The sequence below is a fragment of the Eumetopias jubatus genome, unplaced genomic scaffold (assembly GCF_037043125.1).
Source record: "Eumetopias jubatus isolate StellerSeaLion01/CBP00866 unplaced genomic scaffold, mEumJub1_p1.0 scaffold_2, whole genome shotgun sequence".
Lineage (NCBI taxonomy): Eukaryota > Metazoa > Chordata > Mammalia > Carnivora > Otariidae > Eumetopias > Eumetopias jubatus.
Window position 1 is genome coordinate 55,630,185 of NW_028274808.1, and position 21,511 is coordinate 55,651,695.

Below are 21,511 nucleotides of genomic sequence, written 5' to 3' on the forward strand. Positions count from 1 at the left end.
CGGCCGGGCGGCCGCGGCCCCCGCTCTCCTCCCGCTCCGCCCCGCAGTCCCGGCGTGGAGCGCCGCCGCCGCCCGCGGAGCCCGGGGCGGGGGAGCGCGGGAGGAAGGGGCGGCGAGGGGGCGGGCCGGCGGCTGGTAGCGGCAACCGGGTACTCTGGGCTCGGCGCCCCCGATCGGCCCGCGCTGCGCCAGCACCACCTGCGGAGCTGCGGCGCAACGCCGCGCCCCGACCCCGCCGCCCCTGCTCCCGCCACGCGCGCGCGCAAACAAAACAAGTTGCAGGTCGCCGCCGCCGGAGGGGGCGGGCGGGTCACTCACCCTCATCCTGCTCAGCGGGCTTGGGTCGTCCGGCCGCGGGGACAGGGAAGACCAGAGGACTACCAGCCCCAGGAAGCTTCCCACCACCAGTAAACTGCGTAAGATGAACCCAATCTTCAGCCTCATCTTCCTCCGGCGGCGAGAGACACAGAGCCCGGCGCAGCCGCCGCCACAGCTCTCCCCTCCCTCCTTCCCCCTCCTCCGGCTCTCCACCTCCTCCCTCCCCCACCCCTACCGCTTCGGCTGCCGCCCTCTCCGCAGCCTGCCCTTTCCAGCTCCAGATCCGGAACTCCCCTTGGCTCTACCTTCCCCCGGGCTCTTCCCTCCGCCCCCTCCCCGCGGCTAGCCGGCTCGGACTGCGCTCCGCCGCCGAACCCCCCCCCCCCCACGCCGGCCTCCGCCGAGCTCCAACCGACCCGTGTGCCTCGCTCTTCTAAGCTTCCTTTCTGTGTACCTACCCCCTTCCCGGCACGCAGTCCCCTTCTTCTCTCACCGCTGTGCCCAAGAACCCTCTTCGCAAATTCCCTGTTACCTTGTAACTAACTTACACTTGCCCCAGCTCTGGTCCTTAGCCTTTGCCCCACTGCTCAGCTCTGAAAGCTTCCAGATTCCCAAACTTTTGTTTTAATTATGGGCCATAACTCTGTCCTTAACGCCCGTGCCCTCCAGGATTCCCCACGGCCCTCCTCCCCCGTCCCTGCGGACCTGGAGCGGCTCCTGGCTGCCCTTCCCTTTCTTACACCCACTACCCGGAGCCCCCAGCGGCAAGGCTTGCAGGAAGCAAACCAGGAAGTCAGGGCTACCGCTGCCGCAGCAGCAGCTCCACGTGGCTGATTTATAGCTGGGAGGATTTTTTCTTGTTGATTGCTCTTGCTTTTTCACACGGCTCCTTAAGGAGGTGGATTTGTAACTGAAAGGCCCAGGTGTGATGTGCACATATCCCTGGACTGGAGGGGTTCACTTGGAAAGCCAATATTCACTTTCTCTTGAGCTAATTAGAAGAACGCCAGTCTCGTGCTAATAATACCCACCTTGTTCACGGGCTGTTTCTATTTGGAGGACCGAGGATTTGGGGTTTTTTAAAACAATGCTCTACCTTCATTGCCTCCCTCAGACCTGATTTTTTACCCACTTGAGGAGATTCCTTGATTTCTGTTTTTCAACCCTTTTCTGCCTGTGAGACCTAAATTATACAGGAAAGGATGTCGACAAATGTGTAGCCAAATGCCTCACCCTGAGGGAATAATTTTACGTCCATACCTCCCAATAAAGATGCCAATCACTTTATTGCCAAGTGTATGTGATTACGTTATCAGTGTAGCATATCTTAAACTGCCTAATTTAAGTTAAACAGACTGTTTAATATCTTATGCTAATATTTAGGATGGTGAAGGTTGATCCTTTTTCCTAATGTTGTCTCATATCTAAAAGGACTTTAAGAAAAGTAAAACCTGGTTATTTAAATTTTTAAAATGAAATAGAGAATTTGAGTCATCCAGATAAAGAATTGTACCAAACTGACTTCATGTACTTTATAATTTGGGTTACATTACCTGGTATTTTGGGGAATTCTGTAGATGCCATAATTTCAGAATTTCCACAAAATATTCAGAGTGATATCCTTGTGAACAACATAGGGAAATGTAAAGTGGATGACAATATAGTTAGGTATATTCTTGTTTGGCTGAATAATGGTACACAGTTGCAATATAAGCCTAATATATAGAGCAACTGGAGGAGAGGTATCAGGTGTTGAACACAGATCACTGTCTGACTCAGCTTTTTTATCAGCCAGTTAAGAACCAGTTGTTTTTAGTACAAGATAAGGGAAATTTTGCTGAAGACTTTTTTGGTGAAAAAGACCTGAATATTTAATTGATTAAGAGTGAACCTACTGGGTACTATAGAAAGTTAGTGCCTCACTGCTGGGCCAATTCAGGTCAATGTTGGGACCCAGAAATTGCCTGTTAATAAGTACCCAGGTGATTCTGATCCAGATAAGCTGTACACCACCTTTGGAGAAACAGTAGAAGGGAAGGGGTGCTTGGGGAAAGATTTATTTAGATATTCTTGGGAGGCAGGAATAGGATCATTTGTGGACCCAACTTGAGCTGCTCGGAAGGGAGGAGGACACCTTTGCAAAGTAGACAGTTCCCTAGACGAAGACTAGATTTAGAACAGGTGACCTTCAAGAGATCTTATTTTGATCATATGAGGGAATAATTCCATTTGAAATCAGCAGCTGAAGTTAAACCTCTCATTTGTGCTCTCACTTTCACAGAGGAGACAGTTTTTTATTATTAAGAAAATAGGAAGCTTCATTTTTACTATTAGGAGTATAGGTGCGCAGGTATGCAAATTTTAAGTGCTGCTTATTACTAAAGTAATGGGAACGATTCTTGGGCAGAAATAGGATTCAGAGATCCGAGCATCCCCCTTTAGTTTTGCATATAGAGAACTTAAAATGTGTGTGAGAGGATACAAAGTTAGAAATTGACAAAAGGGTATATAGTTGTAAAAGCCCATGTTTCTCTGAGTCCTCACAATGTTAAAAAAAAAAACTAAAAGTATACCTTAAAATATATGCCCTTTGCAATATTTGCTGGGAGGCAGCCTTTGTAGAGTTGACACAACTCTGTGTAGAAAATGAGCTACATGCAAAGCTTACATCAAGGTTAGTCACTTAACCGCTCTGAACTCTTATCTGCCAAATAGCGAAAAAGATACAAAATGTAAAGAAAGGGTGGTAGAACAAATCTCAGTTGTGTATGGGCATATATATATATTTTTAACGGATGCTACAATTATTGTACGACAGGGATTTTTATGCTGGAATACTTCTAGTTTGTCTAATCCTGGGTTCACCGAGGAAGAGGGTAGAGACTAGAACTGCATTGGATGGCCAAGGGAGCACTGCCCTCTGTCACATATGGGGTCAATGTGGTGGACCAAGACGTGCTGCCTTTGGCTAGGAGGCCAGCAGAGGGCTCAGAAGCAAGGCAATGGGATGGAAGAGAATTTTTGTGAATGCCCAGTGGGTAAAAGATGCTTTACATTTGTTACTTCATTTATTCTTGACACAACCTGAGTAAAGTTGGTATTACTATTGTTCTCAAGCTGGGATTCAAAGCAGATCTTTCTAACCTCGAGTTCTTGCCACTACGTGCATACTCCTCACCAAGCTGTGCTAGGTTTCTGGGCCTAGAATATAAATAAGTGTTCTCAGACAGGATGCAAAAGGTCAGGGCCTAAAGATTTGCTAGGTTTTTAATTCTTCCTGGTGCCTGCTTTTTTAAAGGAGAACCCACCAAAAGGAACTGTGTCCATGCTTGGGTTGCAGTTTAAAGGTGTAGTGCACTCCCTGGGGCTCTCACCACTTCTTTCTGTTTTATGCTGCAATCAAGCTGAACCCGAGTCTCTAAGTGTATCTTGAACTCCCTTGCCTTCAGGCCTCTGTAAGGAGAGTTCTTTTTCTCCTGAAATGACGCCTTAACAAAAAGCTTTTCCACACTCCCACCCACATCCTTCCCCACCCTCCATGTCCCTCCCTAACCAATATCCTGGGATAGGTACCCTCCTAGGTGCTGCCACTGCACCCCACACTTTTCCTTCTATTAGAAGATAGAAGATATTAATTACCTCTATTAATTACCACTACATTGTAATTGCTTAATTTCTTTTTTCCACTCCCAGATAAAGAGGTAGAGGAGGGTGGAGTTTGGTCTATCTAGTTCATCATTATATTCCTGTGTCTAGTGTGTAGCAAAGGTTCAGTAACCTTTTTTTTTTTCCGATGAAATGCTGAATGAATAATTGGATGGAGACTGTAAAGTGAAGATGAAAGGTAGACTAGACGAGGGGTCAGAGCTATGTCAGCTGCTCTTCTTCCTTACCTGGAGGCTCTCCTTCCAGGATAAAACTTTAGAGGTTTTATCTAATTAGAGAGTGATTATTTTGCATGTTGTCATCAACAACAGCAGCTGGTAGACTATTGTTTCCCCTTTACTCAGCATCCTACTAGGGCAACTCAGGACAAAAGGAAAGTGATAGTTTAATTTAAATTGAGATTTTTGTATCTACTGAGAATCCACTCCCCTCCCCCCAAAGAAGAAAGAAACTAAGTTGTCTTGAAATGGGAACGTGTAGCCATGCGCAATTACTATCTGCAACCAGATTTCAATTTTAACTATGTCTGGCTGCCAAGAACTCAGGTTAAATTAGAATCAGTGACCTATAAATTACCGGGTAAATCTGCTATTACCTATTCTGTAAACATCTAATCACCTCTTTTCAAAGAACACCAACGATAGTACTTTTAAGTCAAAAATGTATTTTATCTTTTAGAAAAGAATTACTACTTAGATATTTTTATAGTTTAATTTTGTTGAGAATATATTAATTTGTGCGGTGTTTATTAGTTATCTCTTACTGCATGACAAACTACCCCAAAATTTAGCACTTTATTTTTTTTAAGATTTTATTTATTTGTTAGAGAGAGCGTGGGTGAGAGAGAGTGAGCAAGAGAGAGTGAGCAAGGGTACAAGCAGGGGGAGCTGCAGGCAGAGGGAGAAGCAGGCTCCCTGCTGAGCAAGGAGCCCGTGGGACTCGATCCCAGGGCACTGGGATCATGACCTGAGCCGAAGGCAGACGCTTAACCAACTGAGCCACCCAGGCGTCCCAAAATTTAGCACTTTAGAACAACAAACTTCTTTCACACAGTTTCTGAGGGTCAGTAATCAGGAGTGGTTTAGTTGGGTGGTTCTGGCTCAAGGTCTCTCATGAGGTTGTTGCCAGGCCATGAGCTGGGGCCACAATCATCTCATGCTTCAACTGGACTTAGAGAATCTGCTTCCAAGTTCACTCACAAAGCCAACAGGCAGGCCTCACTTCATCACGGGCTATTGGTGGGAAACTTCAGTTCCTCATCACAAGGGCCTCTCCACAGGGCTACTTATGACATGGCAGCTGGCGTCTTCCTCCCGAGTAAAAGATCTGAGGGCAAGAGAAAGAGAGCTCGAAACAGAAGCCATAGTTTGGTACAGTGTGGGAGCAGACTAGACAAGGGTGTAGGTACTAGGAGGTGGGGGACTTTGGAGGCTTAAAATCAACACTGAGAATCAAGTATCTGGGTCAGAACACAAGTTTTTTCATTTATTGTTTGTGTTAACTCAGTTATGTAGTATTCATTATCATATGCTGAAATCTTTCGGAAAGAATCCAGATCTTAGATAATTACTTATTTCCGATTATCTTGCAAAGAAATACCTATGTACTGTCTTCAACTATAAAATAAAGGAGTTAGACCAACTGATCTCAATTCCTTTCAATACTGAAATTCTAAGACTATCCTGTGACGTTGATGATTTTAAATTTATACTCTCGCATTGAATACAGCAAAGTAAAATTCTGCCTTTATACTTTTTTTCCTGACATGGATGACTGTTTCTATCTTAACCTTAAGAGATGGATAATTCCTAAGTTGTGCTCATCTGGAATAAAAGACTGTCGTCACCAGGGCTTCCATTTGATGAGGTTAATGGTCTCCTACAGTGTTTTGAAGGCAAAAATGCTTATTTAAAATCCCTCTTAGATTCAACACTGTAGAGCACTACCTCCTCATAATTCAGCACTGTTTTTGGACTCCCATAATTCAGAAGTAGTCTTCTGGTTTTAACCGTTTATTTGAGAGGTGATCGAAGCAAATTTTATCTCTCACCACTCTTGCATGGAACCTGTTTGACAGCATCCCACTGCTTTTGGTATTAAACCCAAATTTCTCAATTTATTACAAAGACCTTTGTGAGCTTGCCTCTGCTTACCTCCACAGCCTCACAACTGGTCAGTAACCTCTTTTCCAACTCAAACTACAGCTACATTGATCTTCTCTCCATTTCTGGAACAGGCCAAGATCTGTCACTTCTAGGCCTTCATGCATGTTATTCCCTTACCTGGGACACTGTTTCAGCACCAACTCCCTTCTACCAAACTCCTGATCATCCTTCAATTCAATTTATACATCAGTTCTTTCAGAGACTCTTGAATGTTCTCTTCAGACCCTACCCTTGACGCGGGTAGGAGCCTCTGCTTCATGCTCTCAGAGCACCCCGTGCACTCTCCATCGTAGAACATAGAGCTCTGCCTTGTAATTGCTTCTTCAATGGTTCGTCACCCCCATTAGGCTGAATTTCTTAAGGGTAAGGGCCATGTTCTTGTCATTTGTGATTGTATTCCTACTTGTCCATCATGGCTGGCACGCAGGAGATGGTCAGTATTTGAGAGCAAATGAGTAAAGGAGATTTCACATACTCACTGCATCCTATGTTCACTCTGTGTTTTAAGCATAGGGAAGTTTGGAAGCATTGTATACTAAAAGATATATTGCATGCATGTATACAAAGAGAAAATATACTTGTTCATTGTTCAGTTGTTAGAAAAGGATGGAAGAAAAGATGAAATTTCCAGGCCTCAGCAAGATGCAGGGAGGCACAGTGGGGAAATGTAAGGTCTGGAATTAATTACTGGATATGGAGTCTTGTCCAACCTCTCATTCCTGGATCATTTATGGTGATGTCTCTGCATAATCTTTCTGTAGGCTGTACCTCAGTTTTTTTGTGTGTGTGTACAACTCTGCTTATCTCCTCCAGGATGTCTGAAAAGGCTTCTAGATGTAGTCCATCACTAAAAATAACTTAATCTTACTTATAACTAATTTAGAAATATGTCAGGTGGTTCTGTCACTAAAAAAAAAAAATCTTAAGAACCGAAACTCCCTTCTTGCTATACACTGGCCCCACTCCACCTCAGCAATGAAATTCTTTACCTCAGTTTTCCCTCATCTTTATGAGCTTCAGTGTCTTTCTACAGCTTAATAATGTGTATAGAAATTTCCATTTTCTTCCCCCATGCTTTAATAAGTTCTAATTAACAGATCTTAAGAGGGGATAATAGCTAAATGTTTTGCATAAGTATTTTAGAGTTGAGTGGCTTTGCCCTTTTTTAGGAGCTGGGATAGGAGGGTACACTGTTCTACATTTTTATCTGACCAAAATGAGTACTTTAATTCCTAGATAATAAACTGATAGCTGTTTGAAACTACCTATCTGCTCGCTGATGCAGAGGTTTATATGCACAAACTGTAATAGGACTTATTGTAATACCTTGACAAATTTCAGTTTTAAAGACCTTTCATGTCATTTAACCACACTCTGCTGGGAACTTGAGTCTTTCTTCTTCTTTCTTCTTCTATTAAAATAGAAATATTTTAATTTCATGAAATTTTAGCACTTGAAGGGAAATTAGAGTCTAGCCCAATCTCTCATTTTACATATGACAGGTGGGGTTCTCTGTCCCTCTTCTGACATGGTTTCTTTTCATTCCACCCCTGTTGCCATCAAAGTGATGTTCTGAGAGATTATCAGTGTGACAAAAACAGAGGCTAGTTTGTCTTGAAGATGTCAGATTCCCACATTAAAGAAGGTGAGATTCTGGGCGATGTGTTTTGCTGAGTCTCTCTGGCCTTAAGGTGATAGGTGTAGCTAGGTAAACAGGATCTCAAGGAGGATGTGAAGATGTGTAGAATAGGAGGAAGGGACATTTTGGTGCTTGTCCAAGGCAAACTACAGCCTAAAAGGCACATGACAGGAACCACAAAGAAGTTCTTTGCACCATTTTCTGAATGTTTTTTGGATTAATTATAAGTGGGTTATTTTTAGTAATGGACTATGCCTCGAAGCTGTTTCAGACATTTCAAAGGAGATAAACCAAGTTGCATGCAAATAAAGAAACTGAGGTATAGATTCCTGAGACACATGCAGGAAGATTATCCTAAATGATCCAGGAATTAGGGGCTGGGCAAGGAGTAATTCCAAACCTTCTATGTCCCCACTGGGCCGTACTGCATCTTGCTGAGACCTGGAAACTTTCTTTCAGTTATTTTCTAACAACAGCAATGAACAGGTACATTTTCTCTTTATTTGAACGTGTGGTCCTACATTGACTATTTAGAGAACCACACCAGGGAGATGTGAGCTAAGAGTGCTGATCTTCAGAAAAGCTCAAAATACTGTCATTTAGATAAATGTACCTTTTGGCATATTGCAAGGAGTTTTGAAATTTGAATTTTAATTAAATTTCTTTTTGGAGAATGGTCTTTGAGGACTTAGTCTCATAGGATGTCATCTATTTCTCAAACTGTGTAAAATGATTTTTAACAAATTGAATCACTTTCTGTGATCTTTTATTGTATATAGCTATTTCTACTCAACTTTTTTTGAGCATGTATCATGCGAGGCATTGTTCTAGATGATGGGATATAGCAGTAAACTAAAAGAATGGAGATCTCTGTTCTCGTGGAATCAGACAATAAACAAGATATGTAAATTATCTATTATTACCAAATAAACTGGTATATCACTTATGGGCCAAGCATTGGTCTAAGAGTTTACAAGCTTAACTCATTTATTTAGATAGCATAGCAGAAGATAAATGCTAGGGAGAAAAATAAAGCAGGGAAGTGGGATTTGGAATGCTGGATGGGAGTGAGGGAAGGTTTCAGTTTTCAGTAGTCTGAGAGGGTCTCATTGAGAAGACAATACTGGAACAAGACCTAAACAGATGAAGGAACAAGCCAAATGGATATCTGAGGGAGATGGTTCCAGGCCTAAAGAGCATCAAGTACAAAGGCCCCTAGGCAAGAATATTCCTGCTTGGTTTAGGAAAAGCAAGTACAAAAGGAGAGTTCTAGCTGAGAAAGTAAGAGGAGAATATTAGGGCTCAGTAGTGATTATGGCTTCAATTTAGAGTGAGATGGGAAGCCATTGACTTGCAGAGGGGTGGCAAGATCGAAATTATATCTAAATAGGATCACAGCCTCTGGCTTCTGGATTTAATATGGAAAGGAACAAAGATAAAAGCAAGGACCAGCGAGGAGGCTATTTTTTAATAATCCAGATGGGAGATCATGGTAGCATGGACTAGGATCAGGACAGTGGAAGTGGTTAAAATAGGTCAGAATATTGATATATTTTGAATATTCTTCAACTCTCATGGTTCTAAATTATCGAACTTGTTGTTTTGCTTCCAGACTCTCCGCAAGTAGTTGAATTAATAGTCTGTAAAACAAACTCTTTAAATGCTCTGGCAGCACACATTATTTTAAGAAGCTGTGTAAGCAATTACTCGTCAATTTATTCTAGATTTTCATATATACAATATATTTTCAAATGGAACAACTTCTATTTGGAAATAAAATCTCCCATGCAACAATGGCAGTTTAGATGCCAGGATCAACTGATCTGATGAAAACAACTGAAAAAATGCCGGGTAAAATATTTTTTAAATCTTTCTAAATGCATCCATGGGTAACAAGAAAATGAAGAACACTAAGATCCAAAGATGGAGTAGAGAGGGTCAGTTGAACACCAACGCTGGCTTTTTGCCTTAAGGACTTTGTCCAAACCCCAGGTACCTGAGTATCACTTATATTCTGAGTTCAAGGATTTAGGAACAGAAAACAAATTCAGGATCCGCCGAAAATGGAAAGTCTAATAGTACCTCAAAAACTAGGGTCCCCAGGGGCACCGGGGTGGCTCAGTCGGTTAAGCATCAGGCTTCGGCTAGGGTCATGATCTCAGGGTCCTGGGATTGAGTGCCGTATCAGGCTCTCCACTTAGCGGTGAGTCTGCTTCTCCCTCTCCCTCTGTGATCTCTCTCGCTTTCACTTTCTCTCTCAAATAAATCTTTAAAAAAAACTAGGATCCCCAAAGGGTTTCACCCCCAAGGTGAGAGAGAACTAAAATTAACCCATTCCCCTCACCCCCTGAAAAGAAACCTTCCTCTGTACATACCCCACACCATCTATCTAAGGAATTAGTCATTATAAATTGTCCATCATGCTGGCTTGCAGCCAGAATCCACACCACCCGGATGGCTAGAAAACCCTCAAACCAAGAACTTAGTTTAAAGTGGTCCCAGACCAATCATGTCACAAGGCATCTGAAAAGCAAATACACTCCTTTTTGGTTTGGGTTTTGGTTTTTTTTTTAAGATTTATTTATTTGAGAGAGAGAGCATGAGCAGGGGGAGGGGCAGAGGGAGAGGAAGAAGCAGACTCCCTGCTGAGCAGGGAGCCCAATATGGGGCTCAATCCCTGGACCCTGAGATCATGACCTGAGCCAAAGGCAGATGCTTAACTGAGCCACCCAGGTGCCCTATTTTTTTCTTTTTTAACAACTCCTTTTTGAAAGAACCCTCTTTACCTCATGCTTTGAAAAACGCTCTGTTCCTGTGGCCCCTAAGAAAATGAGTTGCTCACAGTTGAAAATCACTGAACACCCAAGGCCCTGTGAGGGCCATTTAGCAGAAACAATATACTGCAAAATACACTGTTAAAAGGGTTAGCAGTTGGAATTATTGGACACTATAAAAATAATCATATTCAATATATTTCAGAAATGAAAAGAGCTCCAAAAATATGAGTAAAATTGAGAAGAGATCTAATTTCCAGAAACAAAAAATATAAATAAAAAATTTTAAGTTAATGGATGAATTAACAGCACATTAGAATTGTTATTGACATTTTCTCATCCTTTGGTTTCTGGGCTCTTGGTTCTTTTTCCATCTTTCAGCCACTCATTCTCAGTCTTGGTCACTAATTCTATAATCTAAATTAAAGGTAGCATCATTTATCTTTTTTTAAAATTTTTTTTAAAGATTTTTTTATCTATTTGTTAGAGAGCATGAGCAGGGGGGAGGGGCAAAGGGAGAGGGAAAAGCAGACTCCCCACTGTGCAGGGAGCCTGATGCGGGGGCTCGATCACATCATGACCTGAGCTGAAGACAGATACTTAACTGACTGAACCACCCAGGTACCCCGGCAGCATTATTTAGAACACAGTTCCAGTTCGTTTTCTTTTCCTCAGTTTCTAATATTTGCCTAGATTGACCCATTCACAAGGTTTCACCTGTGTTAATAATTGTCACTCCTAAACTTTTAGAACAGACTTGTTTTCTGAGCATTAGACCACAGGACACTTCCTACTTGGAACTTCCAAGTCAGCATTTCCAGAGTGTAATTCATGTCTTATGGGCAAAATCATTCACAGCAATCTACTCTTCCTGCTTTGGATTTGAGAAGTGGCGGTAAGTGAAATCAAGTACATTCACAACCAGTTGACCACTAGACAAATGACTGACTTCACCTGGGATTAAATAACTGAGAAAATCAAGGTAAGGCCCATAGACAAAGTGTCACAAAATGAGGACACACAAGTTTGGAAGTTTTTAAGAAAAAATAAATTTTTTTATTTCTTTTTTTTTTTTTAAGATTTTATTTATTTGACAGAGACACAGCAAGAGAGGGAACACAGGCAGGGATATTGGGAGAGAGAGAAGCAGGCTTCCCGCGGAGCAGGGAGCCCGATGCGGGGCTCAATCCCAGGACCCTGGGATCATGACGTGAGCTGAAGGCAGACGCTTAAAGACTGAGCCACCCAGGCACCCCTAAATAATTTTTTTTTTAAAGAAAGTTTTCAAGAGTTAGAGGAAGAACATAAATGAATTAGGGTAGGCTAATCACTAGGACAAACAATTCCAAAATTTCAGGGGCTTCATGCAATAAAAAATGTACCTTCCTCTCTGTGGGTTGGTTGAGGGGCAGGGGAGGGACTCTGCCCCCAAGCAGGTCTCCCTTCAAGACCAATGCTCTTCCCATTCAGTAGCTCTACCATCCCCTGAGCAATCCAAGTTCTCTACTCTATTCTTTGCGTCGAGCTGGCAACTTAGGGAAAAAGAGCACATACAGGTGCCCACGAGGTGTTTTAAGAGTCAGGTTTGGGGTGGTGAACATCCATTCTGCCCGATTTTATTGGCTAGAACTCAGCCACATGTCTATTGATAGATGAATAGTTAAATGGTGTATTTGGTCCTTCAAACCATGTTTTAGAAAATATTTGGTAACATGGAAAAAGGGAAAAAATAGAAGGTTAAGTGGGAAAAAAATATGATATAAAAGTAAGTGTAACTCTTGTTCCAACTCTGTTAATAAGAGAAATAATATATTTTCACTTTTAAAAGACTATAAGGAGGGCTCCTGGGTGGCTCAGTTGTTTAAGCATCTGCCTTTGGTTCAGGTCATGATTTTAGGGTCCTGGGATCCAGCCCCGCATCGAGCTCCCTGCTCAGTGGGGAGTCTGCTTCTCCCTCTCCCTCTGCCTGCCACATCCCCTGCTTATGCTTGTTCACTCTCGATTTCTCTCTCTCTCTCTCTGTCAAATAAATAAAATCTTTTAAAAAATGACTATAAGGAAATAAGTCATTCGCATTTTGATCTCTATCTGAATAGTGGGATTGTTGGGAATTTTCTCAACATTTTTCTATCTTATCTAAATTATTAATAATGAAAGTGTTACTTTTAAAAGAAACATTATCAAAAATATTTAAAGAAAGAAAATGGTGGTATGTCTTTAACGATTTCTATGTTCCTGGAAATTACCTATCAGAGGCCTTGTATGTAGTAGATACTTAATGCATATTCATTGATTAAACCAATACAACTGAATAGAATAATTAAATGGAAAAGCCTAGGAACAAAATGTTAAGAGCAATTATTTAAATGTGGCAACTGATGAGCCAAATTACCACACTTTCTTTCTAGGATAACTTGATTTTAGTTTTGTGACTTAAATCATATACTAGATGTGATACCAATACCAAGGTGATAGCAATAACCCGTGTTAGTGTTTCCTGAACCTTATTAAATCTTGGTACTATTTACACCATTTTTAGTCATACCTGGAGTAATGCATATATTATTGCTTTAATTTTTTTCATTAAAATTATATACTCTTATAAAACTAAATTTAGCTTTGTACTAAGCAATACTAGTAAAATCACAGGATTGTGGTATTAATTTTTCTATGCATATTAAAATAAATACATAATTATCAAAATCAAAAATATATGGGACACTTGGCTAGCTCAGTCAGTAGAGCATGTGACTCTTGACCTCAGGGTTATGAGTTCAAGCCCCATGTTGGGTACAGAGATTACTTAAAAATAAAATCTTTAAAAAAAAATTTGTGTTCTACTTAATCATCTCTCCTACCCCCAAACCTTCTACCCTTTAGAAATAACTGACCTATCATATGTTATATTTATCGATTGCATGTTTTAGTTTTAAGTTTCTATGTGTTTGGGGACCATGACTAACACAGGTTTTTCCTACCTAATAGAATATCTAGTTTTATGATTTATGATCTAGTTTTGTGACTCTGTTTATGTATAGGTACCAAAAAGCGAATGTTTAATAAGTAGTATATACAACTTTTCTTTAACAATTTTTTTTAAACAGTGAATACTCTATCTCCCCAAACCCACCCCATTTTCAATGGAAGCCCATTGATATGACATAGAATATTTCTTTTTTCTTTTTTTTTTTAAGAGTTTATTTATCTGTCAGAGAGAGAGAGAGAGAACACAACCAGGGAGAAGAGGGCCAGAGGCAGAGGGAGAAGCAGGCTTCCCATGGAGCAGGGAGCCCGATGCGGGACTCCATCCCAGGACCCTGGGATCATGACCTGAGCCGAAGGCAGATGCCTAACCAACTGAGCTACCCAGGCGCCCCAACGTAGAATATTTCTGTGACAAAACAGAATAAGTTAGTTAATATATGGAATATTTTTAAGAACTATTTATTTATTTAAATAATCTCTACACTCAACCTGGGGCTCACACTCATGACGCCAAGATCAATAGTCACTCGCTTTACCAACTGAGCCAGCCAGGCACCCCCTCTATGGAACGTTTTTTAAAGACCAGAATTCCTTGGTTTGCACCTAGCCGAAATGAGTAAAATAAAGATCTATCTACTGTTTCTTATCATAATCCTATTCCCAGGGATGACAAGTAACAACAACAAGAGCCACAAAAGCTGTTCATTAATTTTTCCACTTTATATGAGGTTTCCAATGACAAAGAAAAGACAAACTGGGAGTTTTGACACTTAAATAAAAACAGAGGAATTGTAGAATCTATGTCTGGGGGAAATCATGAGGATAGAGACCTGTTTGGGATGATTTATGTGTTGTCCAAAAGTAAGGGTGTGGTCTCTGTTATTTCTGGCTTTGTGGTCATAATTAAGTCTCGGTTTGGGGTTTTTTTGCTTTTGTTTTTGATTCTGAAGCCAAGTGCCAAGAAAGGCGTGGGAACAAGTCGAGAGAGGGCAAAGTCAGCAAGATAATAGTTGAGATGCATAGCCAAGCAGAGTGACTTTATAGGCTACGTTAGGTAGGTTAAGGTGAAAAACCTACAATTATTTTCTTTTCCTGTGTTTTGAAAAGAAAATGAGAATCTTCAGGAAAAACCCCATCTACAAAGACTTTGGAGGATTTTGTAGAACAACAGCTGATTGATGAACATTAACATTCAATGTGAGGCACAGACTTCAGGAATAAGCGCTTTCCTGAATACTGATGGCCATAAACACACTTGCTGGGCTATTTGTTATTATTACGAATTAGACATGACGGAGTTTCTGTTATATATAACTCATTCCATTGTGTGATTTGACCATTGGGTGTATTTTAACTATTGAACCAAGAAATGATAATTGGAAAGGAGGACACCTAAGAAGAAATGCCAGTTCTTCTGGATTGTCCTACCAGTGAGGAATTATAAATTGTTTTTCCCCACTTTTGTTATCTAAAAAAAAAAAAAAAAAAAATTCATCTATAAGACAAAGGTAAAGAGCAAGAACATAGAGAGATGAAACACTCTGGACTGAGGGTCCACAGTAAATGTCCCATGTACCCGGTGTGTTACATGCTTGGACCCTAACTCCTATTCTGTACAGATAGCTGCAGCGATCACATGTCCTGGTGCACCGTCCTCTCTCTCCCCTAACAGTATCTGATCTTTTCTGTTCTTACGGCATGATTTAAACAAGCTGTTTCATGTGTTACTCTGAATTGCCTCATCTTTTATTGAAGTTGGATGTAAATTATAAATAATAAATGATGAATTTGGCCTCCATTTTGACTGACCTCATTAGACTTTAGATGGGAGTCATAGAGACCCACAAATGTACATTTCAGTTGTTTTGGTGCTGAGAAGTAAGGGCCAGAGTTCATAAATAAAATAACAGGAATGGTTCTATCTTACATGTACTGGTCAGGAAACTGGAGGAATCCCTGGGCTGTGCAACCCCAAGAGGCGGAGCTGCAGACCCGCTGTTAACACAGAGCAGTTTCAACTGCATAACTGAGGGCAGTCCTCACACTGCTCTGTGGGAAAGACTATTGTTTGATTCTTGGTCTTTGTAGCTGCATTGCACCAAAGTACCTCTCCTCAACTTATCATGCTGCAAGAAACTCTTAGCTTCATAAACTGTGATGTGAGCCAACCGAATTAAGCTCTTTCACTTGCTTTGTTGGAAGAAGGGCTCCAGGGTCACAGTAGCCCTGAGAGCACATTGGGCTGGTAACAAAGATTTGATCCCATTTCTACAAACTTCCAGTTCAGGCTTCCCTCTACTTTTATCTTAAGTTGGAGACATGATTCATTTGTTCAATTTCGTTAAGTAGTTGTAAACTGAACATGGGTGCTGGAGATATAACGGTGGAGAAGATAGAAAAAAAAATCCCCTGCTTTCCCAAAGCTTATGTGCCCAGAGGGAAGGTACACGTTATATTGTATAATGTGCATTATGATAAGGAATACTGCAGATCCAGTACCTGATTCCATGGAGGCACCTAATGCCCCCTGATCTAGTGTATCCAAAAAGGCCTCCTGAAAGATGGGGTGTTTAAGAGAAGGCTGATGGACGAACGGGTGTTACCCAATCACGGAGGTGGTGTGGGACGGAGCGTGGTTGGAATGCCTGAGATAAGGTAAAGAAAAATAAATCTTCACGTCTGGTATGAATGTTCCGGGATGGGCAATAGCTAAACCAAACCAAGGATTCTAGAAGTAATCCTGAAGGCAGTGGGAAAGGGAGGGAAACAGATTGCCTGTGAGTATGGATCGAGAGTCACAGAGAGTCTTAGCATCATTAGCTAAATACCCCAGAATATACTTCAGCCTAGAGTCCCTGCCTCATCTTATGATAATGTGAAGAATGCACAGATGTTTATTTTCCTAGGGGTAGGCGGGAGGAAAGAGAAGCCAGTGTTCTCCTACTGGATGCTATCCTTCAGTTTATTCAATATATGTCCATGAATAGCTGCTGTATTCAAAGGCACACACACAAGTTGTACCAGGCGCTCCGGAAGAGTCAGCGGGCAAGGGAATATGTGTTGAGTGTCTGCTCACACGTGACACTCTCAGAGTTATGGTTGGGGGAGGCTTGTTTACAGTAATCTGATGGGAAAAGCAGAGAAACAAAATGAGATGGCCTATCTGCAAACAGACATTATATAGATGACTTAATGTTTTAATAAACAACCAAGTTGATCTCAGGATTATATCTAAGGATAAGAGAATTTTTGGGTTTCGGGTTTTAAGAAAAGATTAGCCACAAATTTCAGTTTTATGATCCCAAATTGCTTTTTGTTGCAAGATCTGAGTGCGAACCATATGCCAGGCATCATACCAGGGATACAAATGGAGGTCGTTGTCCTGGCCGGTGAAGAGGTTACAGAGTAGTGGAAGCTATAGACAGATGAGCAAATACATTATAGTTAGATAATAACTCTTACTAAAAAGGAGTTAAAGTAACATGGGCAACTTTGTACCTATTTAATTGGTTCCTTCACACTGCAAAAATGAGAGGAATGCCTTTCCTGAATTTTTTCTATTGACACTATCTTGAATAAAATGGTTGAAATTGAACACATTCCTGCGTTCTTATAAAATTTTCTAAATAGAATAAGATGTCTAATAAAATTATAAAAGTGACGAGCCATTTCCTGTTTGGGGAATTAATCTTTTGTTAATCAGAGAAGGAACAGGTAGCAAATTGCACTCTACAAATGAAATTGTTTTAATCACAAGGAGACATTTTCAGTGTGATGAGACAGTTTTCTATCAGTAGACTAAAGAAAATCAACCAATGGATAAAGCCCCAGAAAACTTTATAAGAATGCCCACGTTGCTTTCTTTTTTAAAAAGACTGAAATAACTTATTCATAGTAGTAAGTGATTTTGTAGAGCTTTCTTCTTACATGCTATACACCAATTTTCATATCTCAACATGAACAGGTTTCTGGTTATATTTGAAACATGCAAAGGTATCATGTCCTACCATTCATATATGATTTCACTGATATATTCATTCAACAAATATTGAGTGCCTAGCTGTACCAGACTGAGATACAAAGACCTGCTCTTAAGGAGTTTACAGCCTGGAAAAACTGAATGAAATGATTAATGGTTATAAAAAGCATTTTTAGCCATTCTTCTCACTACTACCTCTAATAAAAAATTTGTTTACATTTTATATATATTTTCAAACCTCTTTTTTTTCTATTAGAACTGTGTGAAAACGCTCTTTTTCTGGGCATTGTTTATTTAGTGTTATGCCATAAAGGCTCACATCATGAATTAATCAAAGAGATTGACTCACTGCCATGATTCACCTTTGTTAATACCTTATATTTAAAAAGGAAGGAAGGGAGAGAGGGAGGGAAGAAGGAAAGGTGCAAAAGAGAGAAAGAAACTACAGAAGAGAGAAAGGGAAAGAGAAAGAAAGAGAAAGGAAAGAAAAAGAAAGAAAGAAAGAAAGAAAGAAAGAAAGAAAGAAAGAAAGAAAGAAAGAAAGAAAGAAAAAGAAAGAAAGAAAAGAAAGAAAGAAAAGAAAGAAAGAAAGAAAGAAGGAAAGAAAGAAAGAAAGAAAAAGAAAGAAAGAAAGAAAAAGAAAGCAAGAAAGAAAGAAAGAGAGAGAAAGAAAAAGAAAAAACAAATGCTAATGAGCAAAACTATCCATGACGCTCTTTATGGATAATGTATAACAAGAAAAGGAAAAAAAAATAAGCAAATTTTGGGGGGAACAGCAATTTGGGAGCATAGAAAGGAGGAAAAGTGAAATATAATAAATAGAATTGTACAACAAATCAGGGTTATTGTTAACCAAAGTTGGGAAAACAGGTGGTTAATAATCTGTCAATACAATCTAAAGAAAATCCTCAATTACATAAGCTATAGATTGAGAAGATCTTAAATCAGATGTTATCAAGAGGAAACAACTTATTGCAATTCCTTAATTCACATTAAATAATATCTCAGCCACCAATTGCCTTTGTGAAATCTACCATGTGACTAGAACTATGTCTCTTGCCTAGAAATAGGTCAATTAAATAACTCATTGCAAACGAATACGTGATGTCTGATTTCATGAGTCATTTAATGCTTAATAACAGAAGCAAATCAATCAAGGGGAAAAATAGTTCAAATCTGTTGAAGCTTTAGATTTTTTTTTTACTGCTTTATTTTTGAAATCTCAGCATTACAAATCGGAATTTTTCATTACTTTTGTTTCTCTTTTCTTCAGTCTCAAGTGCCAGTTTATTGAATTCATTGTATTGCATATGTAAATTTTAAAGTGCAAATTGTTTTACTTCATAGGCTTTTAAAAATGTTGATTGCACTGATAGAAGGTGCCATGAATAAGAATTCATACCTGTGTACAAGTAGGCATTTTTAAAAACTGTACATTTTAAATACGCATTCTCATACTTTAGGATTAGTGAGTGAAAAGAGGAACTTTACCATGTAGAGTTTCCGTAAACTTGCATTTACCGATCACCCAGAGTTTAAGCACAAGTGATTTTAATAATACCACAAACCCACTCAGTAACACAGCGGCTCCAAACTAGTCCTTTGCCTTCATTTGGAACCTATCGTCCACCACCCAGTTGAGCTTATTGTAGTTTTAACTAAGATTCAGTGGAATCCTTTTTATTTCTACAGATTTGAAGAATAATTGCTTCAAAGCATAAAATACAAGACAAGTATAAATCGAAGGACTGAATACTAGAGTTTCGTGGGGAGTTTCCTCAAAGCACACATCCGCTTCCCGCAGGGAGACTAATGGCGGCGCTACACAGAGACCACTGCATGGCCATCAGACTCCACCCCCTTTCCTTCCTGGACGCACAGCTTTAGCACATTTCCCAGATGCTCTTATCGGGGTCATGTGACTGAGGTCTGGCCAATGAAAACTGTGTACACCACTTGCAAGCTTGGCCCCTGCAAATCATCTTGCACAGGTCTCCAAGTTCTGTCTTGTGTTTTGAGCATCAGATGCACAGAATTCAAAGACTGAGTTTTGGGGGGGGATGGAAGAGGCACCCCGAGAGAGTATGTGGAATAGATTTTCCCCTCTTCCTCCCACTGTACTTGCACTGGATTGTGACTGGAGCAAGAAGTGAACCTACGTTGCAATAGGTCCCTGAGGTATGGGGTTGTTTATGATACCAGTTAATACACGATATATGATGCAGTTGGTAAAAGGGAGGTAGTGGGTAGGAGAATGAGAAAGCAAATATCCACACTTTACAGTTTGCCACTATATGCTTTATTGCTGTGTGGAAATGAATAAAACAATAGCAGAGCCACATGATGTGAGTGCCAGACACAAACAAAAAGTTACCAAACCAATATATTAAGGTTCAAATATATTTGAGGATCTTGCTATCATCTGTTTTTCTTTTCCTTCATCCAAGTTTTTCATATCTGTGTCACATTTCCCCAAACATATACAGCTGCTGACTTGCCCTTAGGAACCCGTTGTTCATTTCTTCCATTCAGGACATTTCCCCCTTGATTATGTAACTTCTTCATCCTGCATTCCTTTTCCAAGTTGCTCAAATTATTTCATTTTTTATAAATTGTTGATAACCGCTTTTTTGAAATTCAATTTGCAAGGGGCGGGGGAGATAGAATTGATTATTTCAGGATAGAAATAAAAGCCAGTTTTTAAAAATCATAATTTTTATTGTTAAAAATTAACATTTCCTTCTGTGTTTTTTTCTACCAGGTATTGCAGTACGTTATAATGCTATGGTATTCAAAACCGGAACGGTGATGATGCTGCGACAGATCAGTGGATTGAAGTCAAAGACCCAGAGGCATATTCAAGTACATATAAATGTCACTGTTCTGTATACTCTATGTATACAAAAACATATATACGTATGTATAGGTTTCTGAGCCTTCTGAGTGAACATCTCTTGTTCCTTATAGTCCCTTTTTATTCCCTTTTCTATATATATATATTTTAAAATCATAGTGCTATAGCAAATCCTTCAAAAAGGCTCCCAATGTTCCCCACCTCCCAGTTCACACCCTGGGCTCTTGGATCACTTGCTCTGGGAAAGGGGGCTGTAGCAGGAGAAGATGCTGCGAGCAGCCTCTGGAGAAGCCCATGTGACTAGGAACCAAGAACCCCAGCTGACAGCCAGCAAGTCAGTGAGGGCTGCCAAGGAACATGTGAGTGAGCAAAGAAGTGGATCTTCCCGCAGCTGAGCCTTCAGAGGACCGCAGTTCAAGCGACAGCTGACCCAGAACCGCTCAACTCTGCCACTCCCAGAGTCCTAATTCTCAGAAACCCTGTGAGATAATAAGTGTTTGTTGGTTTAAGCTGCTCTGCTAAGTGTTGGGGTAAGTCGTTTCACAATAGATAATTAAAACACATGGCATATAAATAAAATCAATCAGACCAATGCGGGTCAATGATTAGTGAGTTAGATGCTTTGACAGATTTGGACACTTCTGTTTCATCTTAATTGTTTGCCTCAAAAGTAATCCCTAAGGGCAAAACATGTTAAAAGCTGTTCCCAACAGGATGTTAGAAAAATTAACAATTAGCTTTGGGAACTAAAGTGTAACCACAGCATTATTTTCCGTTTTATTAAACTCATTAAATGGTATTGCCGTATATTTGTTTCTATTAAAAAACACGATATTAGACTCTGGGAGAAAACCTCTTACAAATTAGTCTGAAACTGTCATTTCTTCCTAGCGATATATAATGTAATTGCTTAGCGGAAGTTCCTAAGAGATGGACTGACTTTAACATATATTTAAGCATAATATTTTGACAAACAAGTTCCTTTGCAGTATTTGAAGATGGTTTTTTTCCTGTGCACCTCCTCCTTTATATTACTAAGACGGTTTGCAATCTCTGTCATTATTCTTGGTAGAAGATCAAACTTCAGTAGAATACCTATGTGAATTCTAACAATTTCTGAACTAGTGAAGC

General features: G+C 40.3%; 1 protein-coding gene and 1 long non-coding RNA gene across 3 annotated transcripts in view; one reads left to right on the forward strand and one right to left on the reverse strand.

The window, feature by feature from the left end:
• Window positions 1-499, reverse strand: part of GALNT7 (polypeptide N-acetylgalactosaminyltransferase 7) — a 148,049-nt gene extending 147,550 nt beyond the window's left edge. For both annotated transcript variants that reach the window (XM_028114274.2, XM_028114275.2), the window contains exon 1: window positions 319-499. In XM_028114274.2, coding sequence (XP_027970075.1) covers window positions 319-444 — 126 coding nt within the window. In that variant the 5' untranslated portion in view covers window positions 445-499. The remainder of the gene's footprint in view (window positions 1-318) is intronic.
• Window positions 205-21,138, forward strand: LOC114217430 (uncharacterized). Its single transcript, XR_003610985.2, has 3 exons — window positions 205-416; window positions 19,219-19,704; window positions 20,288-21,138. It is a non-coding gene; the product is annotated as an uncharacterized LOC114217430 (long non-coding RNA).
• Window positions 21,139-21,511: the final 373 nt, after the last annotated feature.